This window comes from Castor canadensis, chromosome 16 (assembly GCF_047511655.1).
Source record: "Castor canadensis chromosome 16, mCasCan1.hap1v2, whole genome shotgun sequence".
In the NCBI taxonomy this organism is placed as follows: domain Eukaryota; kingdom Metazoa; phylum Chordata; class Mammalia; order Rodentia; family Castoridae; genus Castor; species Castor canadensis.
The window spans coordinates 70,735,906-70,757,888 of NC_133401.1; the positions used below are offsets into that span (position 1 = coordinate 70,735,906).

Sequence of the window (21,983 nt, forward strand, 5' to 3'; positions counted from 1 at the left end):
ATGATTCCTGCCATTTGTTTGATTTTTTTTCCTGAGGTTTTCCATATCTTTGTTTAACTCCTCTTTCATATCTTGTGCTGTGTTTTTTTTATTTCATATATCTCTTTTTTGAAATTATAGTCTCCTTTGTTTCACTTTGAAATTTGTTGACATCCTCTCTGAGTTCATTTAGTTGCTTCTGTGTCCTCTCAAGTTTTTTATTTGTGGTGTTTTGATATTGAATTCATACTGTACATTCTGTTTAATCTTCTCTTATAGCTTCTCCATGAGTATGTCAATGAGCTCATTCATAATTTCCTCTTTGAGAGATTTTTTATGGAGATGATTGAGCTCATAGGTCATATTTATCACCATCCTGTTGGGGTCAGGAACTGGACATTCATTTTCTTCATTTCCCAATCCTCTGCTGCATTGTTGGTCTTTTGAGGTATGGCATTTCCTTGCCTTCTTATTTTCCCCATAATTCTATTTTGTGCTATGCTCCTATGTTATTGATTGGCTACTTGGGGATTTTAATCACCCGTTATCTTTCACTTGACTTAGCTACCATTTTGTGACTAGCTTAGTTTTTAGCTATGTTGATGTGCTATTTCTGCCCCTGACCTGAAAATGCAAATTAGCAATAACAAATTCACAAGTTCAATACCAGAGCAGTTGTTTACATATTATATAGAGAACCCCTTGGTGATAACATCAATAAGCAGTGGGTATGGTGAAGGGTAATGGTTATTTGGATAGAGATAGATACTTGGGTAATTTGAAAAGGTGGCTCTTAAAGAGAGGGTGGGGAGGATAGGGTGAGGGGAATAAAAGGTATAGGGACTATAAGGTTTTAGGGATCTTGTGTGTGTTAGGGTGCAGTTCAGTTGTAGTGGAGGGTGCTTCTATCAGGGATTGTAGAGGCATAGGGGTGTGTAGGGTTGGTACAATAGACTAATCAGTGGGTGGTAAGTTTGGAGGAGGGAAGGGTAAATGAGGTGAAAGATAGGGGAAAGTGAGGAGGGGAGGTGAAGCAGAGGCAGAGAATGGATGAAAAGGGGCAGAAAAAATCATTGGGGGGAGAACAATGAATTATAGCACAAAAAAAAGAGAAAGTGAAGGGAGTAAGAATAGGGATAAGAAAATTATAGTAACAAAATTAAAAATGCTTAAAAAAAGGGGGGGACTAAGAAAAAATAAAATAAATAAGACTAGAAACTGAAAGCTGGAATAAAGTAAAACAATGACAACAATAGCAGCCATAAAAGTAAAATCAGTTCAGTAAAAGTTCTGGACTTCTTCCTTTGGCATCAAATCCAGGTTCTACTGGTGCTTTTGACTGGTGTTTTCTCAGTGTTCCTGTCTCATCTCAAGGGTAGTATTCTGGGATATATGGAGAAGGGTGCTGCCTCTCTTGTTGGACAGCTTAGGGAGGAGTCAGCAGGGATTTTTTAGTCCTGTTTTCCTTGGTCTGATGAGTCATGTGATGCAGGTGGGAGCTCTGAAGTGGTCCCACCAGAAAGCTAGCTTGTGAATAGTAGTTTGTTCTTTTTGCCCACAAGGCAGGTTGCAACTGAGGTCTGTGATTGCTCACTACCAGATTGTCCAATGAGGTCAGATATGTTGGTGTTTTTGCTAGGTGTCAGCTGAGTAACTCCACAGCCACAACACTGGCTGGTCAGCTCCTCCCCCCAAAAACTGGGGCAATTCAGTATTATGTAATGCCCACAGTCTCATGAGATTATCTCAGTGATCTGCCATGCCCCTGTTCTGAGAGGTTGGCTTCTCACCCCTCCCCATTCTCAGCATTTGTTCCTCACCCCACCCCCACTTCCAGAGTTTGGTTCCTTGCCCCAACCCCAACCTCCAAGGTTGGTTCAGCATTCCACCCCACTCCTACTGACAGTGTTAAATTATATTCACTGTCTATGTCATTCAGTTTTGTTCAAGGGGGGTTGCAATCTGTCCCCTATCTGTACTGGATTATGTTCCTGGGAGGACTTGTGATGTGTGGCATTCACCTGTTGGGTTTACAGGTTCACACAGGCAGATTTGGACCCAGACTGGTGAGAAGAAATGGCTGGGGTGGCTTTTCCCAACACAGACACTCACTGGGACTGGGTCCAGGCCAGCAGGCCGTATGTAGGCTTTCCATGGATTAGGGAGGAGTTCAGTACGTCAAAGAGTTCAGTTCTATTTTTGGTCCTCTGTGTTCTGCTTTTTGAAAGAGAGAGAGACAGAGAGAGACAGAGAGAGAGAGAGAGAGAGAGAGAGAGAGAGAGACAGAGACAGAAACAGCCAGAGGCTTTTCTGAAGGCAGACACAACCTAGTGGCTGTGCAGCACCCGGGATTTTCCCAGCTGTTAGGTGTAATTAAAAGCTGTTTTAAGAGTCAGTCTTTGAATTTTATGTGTACCCTATGTGTTGGTGGTTATTTAGTTGGCTAAAAAGAATCAGATTACCCAAATGTAGCTACCATGACTCTAAGTGGTTTCTGAAATTGTGGAGCTCAGGAATTCTGATTCCCTCTCCTATCCACCATCTTCAGGACAATCTCTCCATGTCTTTTTAGGCCTTGATAGTTCATTTCTTTTTATTGCTGGATATATTCAAATGTATGAATTTACCACAATTTGTTTGTGCATTCCCCTAATGAAGAACATGTTGTTTGCTCCAAACTTTGACAGTTATAAATAAATCAGATGTAAAGATTTATGCAAAGTCTTTTGGAGAATACAAATTATCAACTTATTTGGGTAAATATAAAAAGGCATGATTGCTGAAACATATGACATGCTTACCCATATATGAAATGGTCAAACTGTCTTCCAAAGTGACTATATCCTTTATTCCCATCAGCAATGAATGAGAATTCCTATTTCTCCACATCCTTGCCATAGTTCTGAGCATTACCAAATATAGTTTAATTGTTGCTTTATCCTAAATTCTAGCTTTTATTATGATTTATCTTAGACCCGTGAGTTATTTAAAATTGAGTCATTAATGATTTCTTATTTTTAAATTGCTTTTTTCCATAATTACATTGCAGTAAAAGACTTTATCTTTATGATGGTATCAGTGGAAATCTGCTTTTGATCTAGTAAATGATCAATCATTATGAGTTTGGGTGTATGTAAAGATTGCAGGATTTAAAATTGTGAATACCCAAGGTTACTGTATCTGATGAATGACTAATGAATGCATGTTCACTTTTCCCCCATGTCTGAACTTGCACTGGACTCTTTCCCTTGACACGAAGGTCCCTGTAGGGTCTCATGATCAGGTTCTGAATCTGAACTCCAGATGAGAAAGAAATGGGCAGGGCTACCTTGGGAACCTCCCAGAGCATCAACTTTTGTCTGAGACCCTGTTACACTCTATCATGATGACCTTTATTTTAGGACTAGATCCCTACCCATGCACCCCTGGCTCTCTCTGCCAGACTGAACCTGAAAATATCCCTGAATCTGGCATTTCCCTGACATAACCCAGGGCAGATCTTACCCAGGACAAGGTCCTCTGTCACTGTGTCCTATCCCAATTTTATCTTCGTTTCCCTTGTCTGAAATAAACATTTATGGCCTACCAATTAATGGAGGGATTCAAAGTCCAAAGTACCAACACACATAGCTATGCTGATGTGAAGGAGACTACAAGAATAGCACAGTTTACCGTCAGTTCATGATGAGCCCTTCTATGGCTCCTGACCCTAGGACAGCTGACCTGTTACCTTAGATTTCTAACTAAATCTTCCAGCCATCCCTGCTGTCTGTGATTTCCACAGCATGAAATCATCTAACTGCTACACATCCATGGCCCTCCTGCTCATGCTGGTTGTCAGTCTCTGTAAGCCATGTTCAGGTAAGCTATCCAGGTCAGGTATTCTCTGACTACTTCTCACTGACTAACAGTTTGAGTTCTTTACTTATGGTTGCAGAACAATGGAGATATTGCAGAACAATATCTTTGTTGTTTGGATTCTCCCACGTTCTTTTAGTTCAAGCCTGGAATTTACCTTGGAAGGCACATGGCAGTAAGAAGGATTCAGGCACTGTAGACATCATGAAAATAACGAAGAAATGCTGTGTGTGGAGTTTTGAAGACAGACCACAGTAGAGGGGAGGGGACAAACCCAGGGGAATACATTCACTCTAAGGTGAATGTATTAGGTTTTTGTCAATGATGAGGTCTAAGGGTTTAGACAAGGGAGGTATATAGAACACCTAGTTTTCTGATTTGAATGGATGGGTTAAAGGAGACTCTGGTACATTTGAGAAAAAGAATGGCCAAGTTGGCTGAGTTAGAAACACCTGTGATATGTAACCTGGGGTTGGAAAAACTATCCTGATCTTTTACTACATTATTTGGGCAGAAATCTCTCTTATTTTTCCTTCCAGTTACCTCACAGTACAAAACCTGATTTTTAAGACATTGAGTATTGGATAAAAATCCTAAAGGAAGCTGATGATGGAGTAGACAGAAGTCTCTGGGAAGTCAGTATTCAGCAGTATAAGGTTTAGATGAGTTCTTACCTCCCCTCTACACAGGATTTATCCAATTGTCTATGTACCTATGTCTGTTTAGCTAGACAACACTAAGAAAAGGGAAAAAATTCATAACATGCTGTAGTACACAGTAGTATGGCTGTAATTCACAATAACCTATACATATTTCATGAATAACTAGAAGAAAGGAACTTGAAATCTCAAAACTAATTATAATGAAAATAAAATGCTAACATTTTATCAGTATACACTGAATACATTGTATCAAAGTATCACATGGTAGTTCATAAATATGTACAGTTAAAATACTAAAAATTAATTTAAAACATGCTATGTTTTCTTAGCATATATGACTTTTACAAAGTTATGGGTTTCATTATGATATTTTTATAATGCATATAATGCACTTTGATCACATTCACTTTCTCTATCATCCTTTCTTCTCACTTTCCTTCTCCTACTCCCCCTTTTCTGCTTTCACATTCCTAAAAGTTCCCCTTTTACTTTCATGTCCGCCCCGAATTCCACATATGAGAGAAAATACTTGACACTTTTCTTTGTGAATCTTGGTTATCCCACTAAACATGATGATCACCTGAAAATGACAGAATTTCCTTCTTCTTTATGGCTGAATACATAATACAAATGAGTACACACACTCCATTGTGAATATGCATCACATTTTCTTTATCCAGTCATCTGTTGATGGTCACCCAGGCTGATTTCAGAACTCAAAAAAATGTGCTAAGTTTTCACAATAAAATCTATACATGTTACTTATAAGAGTGCCTCTCATTTAAGTTTGTTCTCATACATTTTCTGATGAGCATCTTTATTTTCTTTCTGTTTTCAAGAGAGGTAGCCAGGAAGTCACAGTCCAGGCAGAAAATTTAATTTTTTAATGTTCCCATTTCCTCTGCTTTTGAGCTTTGTGGTTTATAACTTCTCAAAGTGTCAATTTGCTCATCAGAACATGGAGCTTGTGTCACATTCCTGACAGTTCTGTCAGGGGATTGTGAGTAGAAGGAATACAGCACATAGCTCCCTTGGTGCACAGTGTGTTCAACGTCAGTTTTTTCTTGATGCTTCTGAGAGAAAGAAAAAGTAAAGAGTAGAAGGAGTTGCTGTAGGCAAGACAAATGACAGCTTCAAGGCCTGACCAGAGAAATATGTTCCCTCTGCTCAGGAGCACCCCCACAGCCCTGAAGGCAGCACTAACGGCAGCCAAGCTGGGTTCTCCAAAAGAGATCCAGTGAAGAAGGCTGGTCTGCAGGTGGTTTGTTAGGAGGTAATTCTACTAAACAAAAGTGAAGGGTGGGGAGAGTGAAGCTTGAAAGTAGAAAAGGCAGAGGGTGTGCTAAAGAACAAATTACTGCTGAAAACAACTGGGACTTGGGCTCACTGGTAACTTTCCAAGGAACTTTTAGAGGAATCATTTAAATGGTGGCTAAATCATCTGAGTTTGAGAAGAGATGGAGGGTTCCCATCTATCACTGATTATGATGTGCCCTCAGAGTTGTTAAAATCTCAGGACTTCTGAGCTGCCCTGCTTCTGTGCTATCAGTACATTCTAAACAGGGGAAGGAGTCCTCAGCAGAGGCCAGACTCCTAGGGTGAAGCTGTCAGCAGGTGTAGGGTGTGCCCAACCTACTGCAGGGTACTCAGAGGTAGAGGGCTATTGAGGATCTGACCTTAGCATCTGCTATTCCAGATTAGTTGATCAGAGACCATGCTACAAAGTCATAGTTCATCTAATAATAGTCTCCTTCAGGAGATGTGTGAAATTCTTTCCAGAAAGATTCATAAAAACATATTGAAAATAATAAATAATTGATGCTAAAATTAAAAAGTTTGCTTATTGGAAATTTACATGAAAAACTGTCTTGCCTCCAATTCATATGCATTCCCTGCATACTTATGTGCCTAAATTAGTAGGTGAATACATGTAAATTAATCAAGAGATAATGTCTGGATTTAAAGTTAAAGGGAGTGGGCCTCCACAGTGTGGTTTTTCTCTAAAAAGGAAACTATTACGGAATGGTAAGTATAATTTATACTAGGAAAATTGCTGAAATGAGCATTAAACAGGTGAGCAGTAAGAAAAGAAAATGGTGCTCAAGATTCACACATGTAACCCTTGTTTGTGATTCTCATGCCTGTGCTGGATTCAGGGGATGATTTGCTGAGCCAAATAGGGAAAACTCACAGGAAGCAAACAATCATACATTTGAAACCAGACCAGGGAGAAGTTTGAAAATGAAGGTAAGGTCTAAGATTTATCAAGAAAATATTAACAAAATGAAGGTAAGCATGTGAATAAAGTATTAAATCAAGCACAACTAAAAGCCAAAATCATAAAATGGAAGAAAATATTATGCAAGTGTAAAAATATAGTAAAGTATACAAAGAATGTGCCACAGTACAAATGTATTAAAGGAGAAATCTCTAATAAAAACTGCAAGATTTCCTTGTCATGCTATTATGAATCTTTCAGACTTTGTTTTTTTCTTTTTTATTGTTGTATTGTGACAACACTGTGACATTTACAAAAGTTCTTACAATATATCATAGTGAATTTACCCACTCCAGCATTCTTCTTTATATCCCTTCTCCCTATTCCTGAAATAGTTTCAACAGGTCTCATTTTTCCATTTACATACATGTGTACATAATATTTCTACCATAGTCACAATCCTACACCCTTTTCTTATATTCCCCCCCCCAATGGTACCAACTCCCCAGACAGGACCTGTTTTGCCTTCTTTTTCCCTGTTTTTTTTTTAAAAAACATTTTTGTTTGTTTAACATAGCTATCCAGGGTGTTTCATTGTGACATTTCTATGTATATATGTATTATAATCTGAATTGGTTCATCTCCTCTATTTTTTCCTTTCTACCTTAGTTCTCTTCTTATGGTGATACAGAACAGGTTTAAAAATTCTATATTCATTCTTCTATAGAAAAAATATCAACCATATTAGCTTTCTTAAGTTCCTATTTTACCCTCTCTCTCTCATATGACCTCCTCTTAGCATGATCTGTTTTTCATAATATTGCTTGTTGCATTGGATTATTTGGCAGACCAAATGAAACCAGAGTTTTAGGCCTCAGGCTTAAACTCCAAGGGTTCCACATGTCAGGCCACTTGCCCCAATTCACCAAATAAAGAACTGAGTAATAGTGAAAGGCAGAGAAAGGTGTATTACACAGCATGGTCAGTCATGGGAAGAGTTGAAGTCAGTAAGAACTTCAGCACATCTTTAGCCATCTTTGGGGTACAGATGAGCCTTTGATTTAAATAGAAAAAGAATTGGGGAATTGGTGAGAGATATGCACAGTTAAATAGTCCTGTTCAAATTTTGGCCTGGTTGATTATTATATATGATTAGAGATTTATTATCACTGTCATCACTTGCAGAGAGCAATAATCTGGTCAAGATAAACAAGTCACTGTTTCCTGGCTAGTAATCTGCCCTGAGGAGCCTCTGCTGTTCCTTTTCTGGGGGCAGCTGTGTCCCTCACTGTAAACATATTATTAATAAATCCTATCCTTCCTGGATTCTAAGATGGCTGCAGGACAAATGGCTTAGAACAAAGACAGATACAATATGGAGACAGAGATGCCAAGATTTTCTCCTGCCTTATGGTCCCAAGTAAGGTGTTAGTGCTTTTCAGCAAAAGCAGTTTGAGTACTCATTACAATTCCTCCCTTATTATTAAATATTCCTCAGTCTTAAGGAAAATAAGATGTTGGCTAATCAGGTTTTTTGGGTTTCCTGGCCAGTGATAAACTAGTACAACCTTAATGAACAAATAGTTGAAGTATAATAAGTCAAGAGAACCCATTGTTCAAGGCTAAAATTAGAAATACCGTTATAAAACAGAATATAAGAGGGAATCAATGTTGGAAGACATCTAATTAAATAAATTGTATTGGGGAATCCTCTTTTAAACAACTTTATGAGAATGAACTACTAAAAGGATATATTTGGAGCAAATAGAAATTGTCATTTTTGTCTCTACTTATATAATAGGGCTTAGCCAAAAATATGAGTTTTCCTTCTGCCAGAGGTGCATGGAAAAGCTTTAATGTCAGACAACCACATGTACATACAACCTCTTGGCTTTGGTTCCATTGGAAGGATTGCAACAAATTGACTTCATTTGGACTTTGACAATTAACCCACTTGTCTGAAAAGTTTTCCCTAAACTGTATAGTTCAAAAACCCCTGAATAGTTTTTATTTTCTGAAAAGATCCACCGACTAACCACCATGTGGTTTGGCTTTAATTCTCCCTTGTCACTGTGATGAACTTTTGCCCAGATAGTCTGATCTGATTCCACATTGTAGGGGAAGTAACCAGTCAGGAGGAAATCAGTGCCAATAGACCCTTTTGGTCTTATTTAAACAACTAAGAGGTTTAGAAGCAGTAGCCCTTATAATAGGCTTAACTAGAATCCATTTTTAAGTATATTTCTATCTGTTTGGTAGGTGACATTTTAGTACCACAGGAATGTTTCTTAGTGTATTATTGTTAGAAGTTGTACTTCTTCCTTTGACAAAATTCAACATTCTTTTATAACAAAAGTTCTGATGAAACTAGGAATAGAAGGAATATACCTCAATGTAATAAAGGCTATATACGACAAACCTATAGCCAGCATCATACTAGATGGGAAAAATCCATTTCTTCTAAAGTCAGGACTAAGACAAGGGTGTTCACTCCACTGTTATTCAACATAATCTTGGAATTTCTAATCAGAGTAATAAGACAGGAAGAAGAAATAAAAGGAATTCACATAAAAAAGGAAGACATAAAACCATCTCTGTTTGCAGATGACATGATCTTATACCTAAAAGACCCAAAAATCTCCACCAAAAAACACCTAGACATCATAAACACCTTCAGCAAGTAGAGGATACAAAATCAATTTACAAAAATCAGTAGCCTTTCAATATACCAATAATGAATATTCTGAGAAAGAATATAGGAAAACAATTTTAATTACAATAAACTCAAAAAATATGGAGAAATAAACTTAATTAAGGAAGTGAAAGACCTCTACAATGAAATCTACAAGCCATTAAAGAAAGAAATTGAAGAAGACTACAGAAGATGGAAAGATCTACCATGTTCATGGATTGGCAGAATGAATATTATGAAAATGGCTATATTACTAAAAGCAATCTACATCAAAATTCCAATGACATTCATCACAGATATTGAAAAAGCAACCATAAAGATCATACAAAAGCACAGAAGATCATGAACAGCCCAGGCAACACTGAGCAAAAAGAGCAGCATGAAGGTATCACAATAAGTGACTACAAAATGTACTACAGAACCATAACAATAAAAACAGCATGGTGCTGGCACAAAAACAGACATGAAGACCAGCGGAACAGAATAGAGAACCTGGATATGAATTCGTGTAGCTATGCCCACCTGACTTTTGATAAAGGCCCCAAAAGCATACAATGGAGAAAAGACATTCTCTTCAACAAATGATGCTAGGAAAACTGGATATATGCATGCAGAAAATTGAAACTAAAGCCATGTCTTTCACCCTGTACAAATATCAACTCAAAGTAGATTAAGGACCTTCATATAAGACCTGAAACTTTGAAACTAGTGCAAGAAAAAGCAGGGAATACACTGTAATTAATAGGCATTGCAATTACTTCCTCAATAGAACTCAAATGGCTCATCTACTAAGAGAAATTATTGACAAATGGGACTATGTTAAATTAAGAAGCTTCTGAACAACAAAAGAAATGATTTGTAAATTGAAGAGGCTACCCACAAAATGGGAGAAAATCTTTGCCAGCTATACATCTGACAAGGGATTAATATGAAGAATATTCAGGGAGCTCAAAAAACTAAACTCCCCCAAAATTCAATGACCCAATGAAGAAATTGGGAAATGAACTGTACAGAGCCTTTTCAAAGGAAGAAGTCCAAGTGGCTAAAAAAGCACATGAAAAAATACTTACCATTACTGGCCATAAAGGAAATGTAAATCAAAACTACATTAAGATTCTACCTCCCTCCTGCTAGAATGCCTACCATCAAGAACACAAACAACAACAAATGTTGACAACAATGTGGGGAAAAAGGAATCCTCATACACTGCTGGTCAGAATGTAAATTAGTACAACCACTATAGAAAGTAATATGGAGGATCCTTAAAAAACTAAAAATAGAACTGCCATATGATCCAGCAATACCATTTCTAGGGATATACCTAAAGGAATGTGAATCGGGTTACAATAAAGTCACCTGCACACCCATGTTTACTACAGCATTATTCACAATAGCTAAGCTATGGAAACAGCCAAGATGTCCCACTACTGATGAATGGATTAAGAAAATGTATTTATGTACAATGGAATTATATTTAGCCACAAAGAAGAATGAAATTTTGTCATTTGGAACTGGAGAACATTATCTTTAAATGAAGTTAGCCAGGTTCAGAAGGACAAAAGTCATATTTTTTCTTTCATATGTGGAATATAGACCTAATATAAATTCAGCAATATTACTAAAAGTGGATCACACTAAGAGGAGGTCACATACGAAATGGGTGGGTTAAAAGAAGGAAATTAAAAAAGTGAAAATGGTTGATGCACTCTCTGTTACAAGAATGAATATGAAATTTTTAAACCTGTAGAACTCACCATAAGAAGAGGACTAAGGTATAAAGGAGAAAAATAGAGGAGATGAACCAATTTTGGATATATATATATATATATATATATATATATTTCCATATATATATATATATATGGAAATGTCACAAGGAAACTCCCTATATAGTTATCTTAAACAAAGAAAAATGTCATTTTTTATAAAAATGGAGAATAGGAGGGCAGAACAGGTTGGTTCTTGGGGTTGATACCAGTAGGAGGGTGGGAGGATGTAGGGAAAGGTTATAGGAGGGTGAATATGGTGAAATATTATGTACACATGTATGTAATTGGAAAAATGATACCTGTTGAAACTATTCCAGGAATGGGGGGAGGAGGGGACAAAGGAGAATGATGGAGAGGGTGAATTCAACTATGATATATTGTAAGAACTTCTCTATAAATGTCACAATGTACCCCCAGCACAACAATAACAAAAATAAGTAATGAAATAACTTTTTTTTAAAAGTTGTACTTCTTCAAGATGGCAACAGACAATAGTTACAAAGTTTCACAAGGAAAATACAAAGCAAAACCAACAAAAGCAAGTATTTGAAAACTTGCTAGAGTCATTTTCCATGGGTTTGGTCATAAATGCTCCAGAGATGGATCAAAACTGCAAATGACAATAAACTTAGAATAGCAAAAAACAAAAACATAGAATCGCCACAGTTAAAATGTAGAAAACAACTCAGCAATTGTCAGAAGTTTTTTTATTTCCTTTGCACATAGCATTTTAGCATAATGGTTATGATTGAAAAGCATCTTTCTTTTAAGACAACAAGTTTTTACATATTGACTTTACAATAGCAATTTAAGCACTATCCTGAAGATGCTCACACATACAAATATACACATACACACAAAAAATTTTAAATTAGGCATACCAAAAATGTCAATTTGGGTATGTATAAAATAAGCTCAAGAAAATAAAAAATTTAGTGGCCACAAGTATATTGATCCATTTTTTCTAGGAATTCCAGGAACAGATTAAGTTGTGCCCAATGTTATTTTTTTCGTCAAGCCCTAATAGGATAGTTGTTGCAGCCATCAAAATTTTAGCATCCTTCAAGTCAATCATTACATACACAGAGTAATAAACATACACAAAATGAAACGTGAAAACAATTACGTTAATTTAGAGTTCACTCTTAGACAAACCAACCTTTTGCCTTCTTCTTGCTTTTTTTCCCCCAGTGGACTAGTCATCAAAAATTTTCTCCAGAAAACAAGATAGACTTAGTGCTTTTCATTCTTAGACAATTCACAACAGAGATCTCCAACACAAACACCCTGGTTTTTCTGTGTACTTGACATCCCTTCCCTGCAAATTGCCTGCATAAACTTCAAACTTTCCTGTCACAAACAGTAGAAGCCAGAATTAGTTCAAATTCTAAATCCTAAAGCTTAGAACAGCCTTCAAACAAGGGATCCAAATTTACCTGTCAAACAGCCAAAGTTCAAATAGTTCAGATGAACCACAAAATTCCCCCAAAGAGCCTCCAGACAACAAGGAAAAGGAAGCGGGGAATGCCTAAGGTAACTTGATGGGGAGAACTTAGCAAGGGTCAGGCTCCAGGACCTGTGTCTTGCTTTGTGGTCCTAAGTAAGGAGTTAGTGCTTTTCAGCAAAAGCAATTTAAGTACTATTACAAAAATAGGTAACAAAAAAAGGAAACACAAGCAGAAATTTGACCTATGGCCAGAGTGTATATTCCTCCATTGTATTGATGGAATATTACAAAGTATATTCATGTGTTGGAAGGAAACAAAGTGCCCCAAAGTGGACATTGATGACCATACCTATTCCCTCTGGGGTCATTGTAAAAGGGGGGTCTTTGATTTGTAGCAAAGAGGATGGAAAGGGGTTGTTGTGAATTTTTGTGAATCATGTAGGCAGAGGGGAAAGAATGTACATATAGAATCTCCTCTATTCAGTAGGTTTGCATTTGGAAAGTGTCTCTCATTCATCTGCACAGTTTCTAATCTTAAAAATGGGAACACTAGTAAAAATATACCTCTAGGAATTTTCACAAGGACTGAGTGATGTAACTGATGAGGACATATTCTGTCAAGTGTAAGGGGATACACAGATCTAAGTACCTTGGTAGAGTAAGTAGATCATGTTAAGTGTTCCATGACCTTGCCCTTCACCTTATCACTCCAGCCCTGTGTGGGAATGGAATGTATTTAACTCAGTTATCTCTTGTGTTTCTTCCCTCAGGCCAGTGGCAGGTGTTTCGGCCAGACAAGCTCATCAAGGTCTCAGTGGGGGAGACTGCAACTTTCTCCTGCTTCCTGTCTCCTGAGACAAATGCTGAAGCCATGGAAGTGCGGTTCTTCAAGAACCAGTTCGATGATGTGGTCCATCTCTACAGAGGTGGGAAAGACCAGAAGAACATGAAGATGCCAGAATACAGAGGAAGAACTGAGTTTGTGAAGGACTCCCTTGACAGAGGACATGCTACCTTGAGGCTGCAGAAAGTCACTCCCTCAGATGCTGGCCTGTATGGGTGCTTGTTCAAGTCCCAGACTCATGAGCAGAAGGCCATCTGGGAACTGCAGGTAGCAGGTCAGTTGCTAATTTCAGAGAACTCATGACTGAGTTGTTTTGTAGAATCATCTTGAACTTTTAAACAGTTTTATGAAACTGAGGATTTTTTTCTTCTGTCTTAGGTCATTTACTTAGCAGACAGCTAAGTGTAGAGTTGTGTCATCTTATCACAAGTATAGATTCATTTAACTACCATGTGAAAACATTGAACTGTCCCCTCAGCACAAAGATCTCTCTGCTGCCCTTTGATACCCACACCCACACTCCTCTTCTCTCTCCTCTGTCACCACCTCTGAAAATCACTAACAGGTACTCTGAGAATGTTATATAATAATGGAATCATATACCATGTAACCTTTTAAGATTTTTCTTCAGCATAATGACCTTGACAGCAATCTAAATGTTACTTGTATCAGTAGTTCACTCCTTTTAGTTGCTGAATACAATCGTGGGAAGGTTTTTGCATGGACATATGTTTTCATTTCTCTCAAATATATGCTCAGAACTACAATTTGTGGGATGTATGATAGGTGTATGTTTAGGTTTTTTATTGATAGTCTATTAGTCAATTTGGGCTGCTATTGCAAAATACTATAGACTTGGTGGTAATAACAGAATTTTATTTCTTCTGTTCCAGAGGCTGGAAATCCAAGATTAGGGTGGAGCATGGTTGAGTTCTGGTGAGGGTGCTCATCCAGGTTGTAACCTGATAACTTCTTGTAATTTTACATGGCAGAAACACGGTACAAATAGTTCCCTGGAATCCCCATTCTCATGACCTAATTAACACCCCAAGTTACATTTTACTTTCTCCTTTTCGTTGTGGATGCCCCTTATGACTCTTCCTTGTTTCATTGCTCTCACTGGAAACTCCCAGTTCTAGTTCAACAGAAGTGACAAAGCTGTTTGCGTTTGTCTTGCTCCTGATTTTACAAGGAAAACTTTTAATACTTTCCCAGTGAATATGATGTTCACTGTGAATTTGCCACATATGTTCTTACTTATGTTAAAGCGGTTTCCTTTTCTCCCTAGTTTGTTAACTATTTTCGAGATGACAACATACCGAGTATTGCCAATGCTGATTCTGTACAATGGTTGTGTGTTTTTCTTCCTTTGTTGTATTAATGAGCTGTACATTTAACCATGAATGAGTGCTTGGTTTTGTCAAATACTTTTTTATGCATAGATACATATGATCATAGGCTTTTTATTCTATTATTTTTCATATTTTGATTTATATAAGTTGATTTTTGAATGTTGCATATCTCCCTTCATATATAGAATAAATACCAATTAATCATGTATATAATTCTTTGAGTATACTGCTTAAATTAATTAAATTAATATTTTTGAAGGACTTTGGCTTTTCTTTTTTTTTTGAGCATTGCCTCATTTTAGTGCATGCAGTTTTCTTACTCATTTTGTCTCTCATACTTTGTGATTTCTTTTTATTCATTTATTCACATGTACATACATTGGGTCATTTCTCTCCCCTGCTCCGCTCCCCCACCTTCTCCCCTCTTAGTTCCAGGCAGGTCCTGTTCTGCCTTTATCACTAGTTTTGTTGAAGAAAAGAGACAAGCCTAATAAGGAACACAAAGTGTTTTTGCTAGTTGAGTTGAGGATAGCTATACAGAAATATTCCTAGCATTGCTTTCGTGTACACATATTATGACCCATGCTGATTCATTTCTAACTGATCTTTACACTGGTTACTGATCCCCTTCTCATGTTGACCTCTGTCATTTTAAGGTTTCTGTATTAGCTCCTCTGGAGTGGAGACATCAAACACTTTCATGTTTTGGGTTTTCTACTTATTTCTATATCACCCATATGTACTCTCCCCTTGTAATGTGGTCCCAGTCCAACCACATTGCTGCATTTGCCCTAGACCTAAAGTCCACAATTTTTGGTCTTCTGAGCTTGGCTGACCTCGTTCAGGATGATGTTCTCTAGTTCCATCCATGTACCAAAAAATGATAAGATTTAATTCTTCTTAATGGCTGAGTAAAATTCCATTGTGTATAAGTACCACATTTTCTTGATCCATTCATCAATACTGTGGCCTCTTGGTTGTTTCCATAACTTGGTTATTGTGACTAGTGCTGTGATAAACATGGATGTGCAAGTGCCTCTGGAGTAACCTGTGTTGCATTCCTTTGGGTATATCCCCAGGAGTGGGATTGCTGGATCATATGGCAGGTCTGTGTTTAGACTTTCAACCCTCCAAATTTTTTCCAGAGTGGTCGCACTTGCTTGCATTCCCACCAGCAGTGGATTAGGGTTCTTTTTTCCCTGCATCCTCGCCAACACATGTTGTTGGTGGTGTTTTTGATGATGGCTATTCTAACGGGTGAGGTGGAATCTTAGTGTGGTTTTGATTTGCATTGCCTTTATGGCTAGAGATGGTGAACATTTTTTCATATGCTTTTTTGCCATTTGAATCTCTTTGTTTGAGAAAGTTCTATTAAATTGAGTTCCCATTTTTTAATTGGTTCATTGACTTTAGGAGAGTTTAGTTTCTTAAGTTCCCTGTATATTCTGGTTATCAGTCCCTTGTGTGATGTATAGCTGGCAAAGATTTTTTCTCCCACTCTATGGGTGGTCTCTTCAGATTAGAGACCATTTCTTTTATTGTGCAGAAGCTTTTTAATTTTATGAAGTCCCATTTGTCCATCCTTTCTCCTAGTTGCTGAGCTGCTGGGGTTGTATAGAGGAAGTCCTTGCCTATACCTATTAATTCCAGAGTGTTTCCTGCTCCTTCCTGAGTAACTTCAGAGTATCAGGTCTGATGTTTATGTCCTTGATCCATTTTGAGTTGATAATAGTACAGGGTGATAGACATGGATCTAGTGTCATTTTCTTACAGATGGATAACCACTTTTCCCAGCAACATTTGTTGAAGAGACTGTCTTTTTTCCATCATATATTTTGGGCACCTTTGTCAAAAATGAGGTAGGTATAGTTGTGTCGATTCATATTTGAATCTTCTATTCTGTTCCACTGGTCTTCATGTCTGTTTTTATGCTGGTACCATGCTGTTTTTATTGCTATTGCTTTGTAGTATAGTTTGAAGTTGGGTATTGTGATACCTTCAGCATTGCTTTTTTTGCTGAGTATTGCCTTGGCTATTCATGGTCTCTTGTGTTTCCAAACGAACTTTAGAGTAGATTTTTCAATCTCTGTGATGTAAGTCATTGGAATTTTGATGGGAATTGCATTAAACATGTAGATTACTTTTGGTAGTATAGCCATTTTTACTATGTTGATTCTACAGATTCACGAGCACGGGAGATCTTTCCATCATCTGTAGTCTACCTCAGTCTCTTTCTTTAGGAATTTATAATTCTCCTTGTAGAGTTCATTCACATCCTTTGTTAAGTTTACTTGTAGGTATTTGATTTTTTTTGAGGCTAAGTGAATGGAATTGTTTCATATATTCTTTCTCAGCTTGTTCATTGTTGGTGTATAGAAAAGCTAATGATTTTTGTAGGTTGATTTTGTATCCTGCCACCTTACTGTAGCTGTTCATGATGTCTAAGAGTTTTTGGGTAGAGTTTTTTGGGTCATCTGCAAATAAGGATATTTTGACAGTTTCTTTACCTATTTGTATTCCTTTTATTTCTTCTTCTTGCCTAATTGCTCTGGCTAGAAATTACAGTACTATGTTGAATAGGAGTGGGGATAGTGGGCACCCTTGTCTCATTCCTGATTTTAGGGGGAATGGTTTCAGTTTTTCTCCATTAAGTATGATGTTGGCTGTATGTTTGCCAAAAATAGCCTTTACAATGTTGAGGTAAATTCCTTCTATTCTTAGTTTTCTTAGAGCTTTTATCATGAAGTGGTGTTGGACCTTCTCAAAGGCTTTTTCCGCATCTATTGATATGATCAAGTGGTTTTTGTCTTACTTCTATGTGCTGTATTACATTTATAGATTTGCATAGGTTGAACCATCCCTGCTCCCTGGGATGAAGCCAACTTGGTCATAGTGTGTGATCTTTCTGATGTTGTTGGATTCGGTTTGCCATTATTTTATTAAGGATTTTTGCATTGATATTCATTAAGGAAATTGGCCTATAATTCTCCTTTTTTGGAGGTGTCTTTGTCTGGTTTTGGGATGAGAGTAATATTGGCTTCATAGAATGAGTTAAGGAGTGTTCCTTTCCTTTCTATTTTATGGAACAGTTTAAAAAGACTTGGTGTTAGTTCTTCTTTGAATATCTGATAGAATTCAGCAGTGAATCCGTCAGGTCCTGGACTTTTCTTTTTTGGGAGTCTCTTGATTGCTGCTTCAATTACTTTTTGTGTTGTAGATCTATTCAGGTAATTAATGCCTTCTTGGTTCAGTTTTGGGTGGTTGTGAGCTTCTAGAAATATGTCCATTTCTTCAAGATTTTCAAATTTATTTGAATATAGGTTCTCAAAGTAGTCTCTGATGATTTCCTGGATTTCCATGGTGTTTGTTGTTATCTGCCCTTTTGCATTTCTGATTTTACTGATTTGGGTTTTTTCTCCCCTCATTTTGGTCAGGTTTGCCAGGGGTCTGTCAATCTTATTTATTTTTTCAAAGAAACAGCTTTTTGTTTCATTGATTCTTTGTATGGTTTTTTGGTTTCTAGTTCATTGATTTCAGCCCTTATTTTAATTATTTCTTTCCTTCTGCTTGTTTTGGGATTTGCTTGTTCTTGTTTTTCTAGGTGTTTGAGCTATAGTATTAGGTCATTGATTTGAGATCTTTCTGTCCTTTTAATATATGCATTCATGGCTATAAACTTTCTTCTTAGGACTGCCTTTGCTGTGTCCCATAGGTTCTAGTAGGCCGTGTTTTCATTTTCATTAACATCCAAGAAACTTTCAATTTCCTCTTTTATTTCATTGATAACCCACTTGAGCAATGTGTGGTTCAGCTTCCAATTGTTCGCATGTTTTTTACTGCTGTTTTGTTGTTGATTTCTAGTTTTAGTGCATTGTGGTCAGATAGAATGCATGGGATTATTTCTATTTTCTTATATTTGCTAAGGCTTGCTTTGTGCCCTAGGATATGATCAGTTTTGGAAAAGTTTCCATGGGCGCTGAGAAGAATGTGTGTTGTGCAGAAGTTGAATGAAATATTCTGTAGACATCAGCTAGGTCCATTTGATCTATGGTGTGACTTAGTTCTAGGATTTCTTTATTGATTTTTTGTTTGGATGACCTATCTATTGGTGATAGGGGAGTATTAAGGTCTCCCACTGTCACTGTGTTGGAGTTTTTATATGTTTTTAGGTCCTTTAGAGTATGTTTGATGAAATTGAGTGCATTGACGTTGGGTGCATATAGGTTGATAATTGTTACTTACTTTTGGTGTATGTATTTCCACTTTTATTAGTATGGAGTGTCCTTCTTTATCTTGCTTGATCAATGTAGGTTTGAAGTCTGCTTTGTCCAAGATAAGTATGGCTACTCCTGCCTGTTTTCGGGGACCATTGGCTTGGTAAATCTTCTTCCAGCCTTTCACTCTCAGCCAGTGCTTATTTCTGTCAATGAGGTGGGTGTCCTGTAGGCAGCAGATTGTTGGATCTTCCTTTTTAATTCAGTTTGCCAATTGATGTCTTTTGATGGGGGAATTTAGTCCATTAACACTCAGTGTTAGTATTGATAAGACGTGGTGATCCCTGTCATGTAGTTGTCTTTGTTGATTAAGAGTTTGATTTTGTGTAGCTGAAACAATGTTACTCTCTACTTTCTTGCCTTTTCTTCTCCTGTGGTTTGGTATTGCCTGCCCTTTCATGGTTTTGTTTGCTTTCATTATCTGTGTGCAAAATTCCTTAGAGAATCTTTTGTAGTGGTAGCTTGGTGGTCATGCATTGTTTTAATTTCTGCTTATATTGGAAGACTTTTATTGTTCCATCTATTTTGAATAATAGTTTTGCTGGGAAAAGTATCCTAGGATTGAAGGTATTTTCATTCAGTGCTTGGAAGATCTCACCCCATGCTCTTCTTGCTTTTAATGTTTCTGTTGAGAAATCTGCTGTGATTTTGATGGGTTTACCTTTGTATGTTATTTGTTTTTTCTCTCTTACAGCCTTCAATATTCTTTCTCTAGTCTCTGTATTTGTTGTTTTAATGATGATATGTCGTTTGTAGCTCTATTTTGGTCAGGTCTATTCAGTGTTCTGGAGGCTTCCTCTACCTGAATGGGCATAGTTCTCTGTAGATTTGGGAATTTTTCTGTTATTATTTTGTTGAGTATATTATGTATTCTTTTGGCTTGCACCTATTCTCTTCCTTCAATGCCCATGATTCTAAGGTTTGGTCTTTTGATGGAGCCAGTGAGCTCTTACATTTTCTTTCCACAGGTCTTGAGTTGTATAATAGTTCTTCAATTTTTCCTTTAATTGCCATTTCATCTTCAAGTTCTGAGATCCTGTCTATTCTGCTGGAATGGCCTTCCATTTTGTTATGTATTTCTGTTTCATTCTTTTTTCTGAGGTTTTCCATATCATTGGTTACTTCTTCTTTAATGCTGTCCATTTCTTCCCTTAATTCATTTATCTCTCTATTTATGGTGATATTTGTTTCAGTTTGGTGTTTGTTTAGGGCCCCTATGATTTCATTTATTTGCTTCTGTGTTTTCTCATGTTCTTTAGCTTTGTTGTCTTGGAATTTCTTGTGTGCCTCCTGTATGTTTTGGTTGACCATGTTTAGTAGCATCTCCATGCAATTCTCATTAATTACTTGTAGAATTTCTTCTTTCAAGGTGTTCTTGTCATCTTCATTGGGTTCCTTGTTATAGTTTATCTTTGTTTTGTTGGCATCTGGGTCTGGGTATCAGTTTTCTTCATTTTGCTCTAAATCCTGTACTTCTTTATTTTTGTGGGGAAGAATGATTTCCATCCCTTTTTCTTCTTCCCATATTTCTACTAGGTACCATTTCTGTCCCTGAACTATGTGTAATTTGGTGTTAGCTGGCTTACAATATTAATACTAACAAAATCATGAGAGAAAGATAAAAAAGAGAAAGAGAAGGAAAGATAAAAGGATAAGAGAAGAGAGGGGGAAAAAAGGAAGAAAAAAATGGGAGAGATGGTGGATAATTAAACAGCAAACTAGGCTGCCAAACCCTTAAAGAAGGAAGAAAAAAAAAAAACACTAGTTCTGGAACAGTAGGATTGCAGTCTTAGTTGTTGCTACTTCTTTAGTGTCCAGTCCAGTCTGTGAGTGTCTTTTTGGCATACTTGGAGCCCTGTAGTGGTGGCCCAAGTGGGAGCCTGGTGGAGGGTGGTTATCTGGGAAGCCTCTAGAGCTGGGGCTGGCTCCTCCCAAGGGGCAGGGTTCCTGGCAGACTGGTGGATGCATCTGTCTTGTAGCAGGCTGGTGCCTGTCCCAGCAGGGCTGGGCTCCAGTTGTTCCTCATGGAGCTGGAGCCCGGCAAGTCCTGATAGGCGGGTGTAGTCCAAGGGTCAGAGGTTCGGTCATCCCAGGCATAGCTGTGGTTCAGGAGGGCCTGAAGAGCAGTGGGCTGGGGAGCGGGGGGTTGGGTATCCCAGCAATCTGTGGGATCATCTCCAGGCTGGGGTCTGGTGCAGATGGGTAATGGGTATCCTGGTGGTTGTGGATCCTGCTGCACAGCTGAAGGGTGTGAATTCAGGCACAGTGTGGGTAGGGAGCTGGAGGCCAGCAGGGTTGAGAGGTGGGGATCTCGCCTTGAGTGGGTCTGGTGTGGGGCTGAGGCCTGGCACCACCCAAGGGGCAGAGAGCGGGGCAGAACAGAGCAGCGGCTCTGCAGACCTACTTGGCAGGGTCGATTATAATCTATAATAATAATAGTTTGTGGTACTGGGGTTTGAACTCAAGGACTTGTGTTTGCTAGGCAAGCACTCTACTACTTGAATCACACATCCAGTCCTTTTTCCTTTACATTGTTTTTCATGTAGGCTCTTGCTTTTTGCTTAAGACTTGCCTCAGACTGTGATCCTCCTACCTATACCTCCCACATAGCTGGAATGACAGACATGTGACATCATGTCTGGCTTGTTTTGTTAAGAAGGGTTCTCACTAACTTTTTGTTCTTGCTGGCCTCAAACTGTGACCTTCTGATCTCCACTTTTTGAGTAATTGGAATTACAGGTACTCAGAAAACATATTCTCTATGATTTCAGATATTTCAAATTTGTTAAGATTTGTTTTATGGCAGAAGATATGGTGTTTGAAAAGAATGTATAATCTGCTGTTGTTTGGCGGAGTATTTTACAAATGTCAGTTAGTCTTATTGATTG

At 37.8% G+C, this 21,983-nt stretch overlaps 1 protein-coding gene and 1 pseudogene across 1 annotated transcript in view; one reads left to right on the forward strand and one right to left on the reverse strand.

Moving 5' to 3' along the window:
- LOC109678580 (butyrophilin-like protein 8) overlaps nt 1-21,983 on the reverse strand; it is a 479,331-nt pseudogene that overhangs the window by 380,289 nt on the left and 77,059 nt on the right.
- Nucleotides 3,792-21,983, forward strand: part of LOC109678585 (butyrophilin-like protein 3) — a 35,811-nt gene continuing 17,619 nt past the window's right edge. The window contains exons 1-2 of the mRNA XM_074058618.1: nt 3,792-3,815; nt 13,371-13,743. Of these exons, the coding sequence (XP_073914719.1) occupies nt 3,792-3,815; nt 13,371-13,743 (397 nt within the window). The remainder of the gene's footprint in view (nt 3,816-13,370; nt 13,744-21,983) is intronic.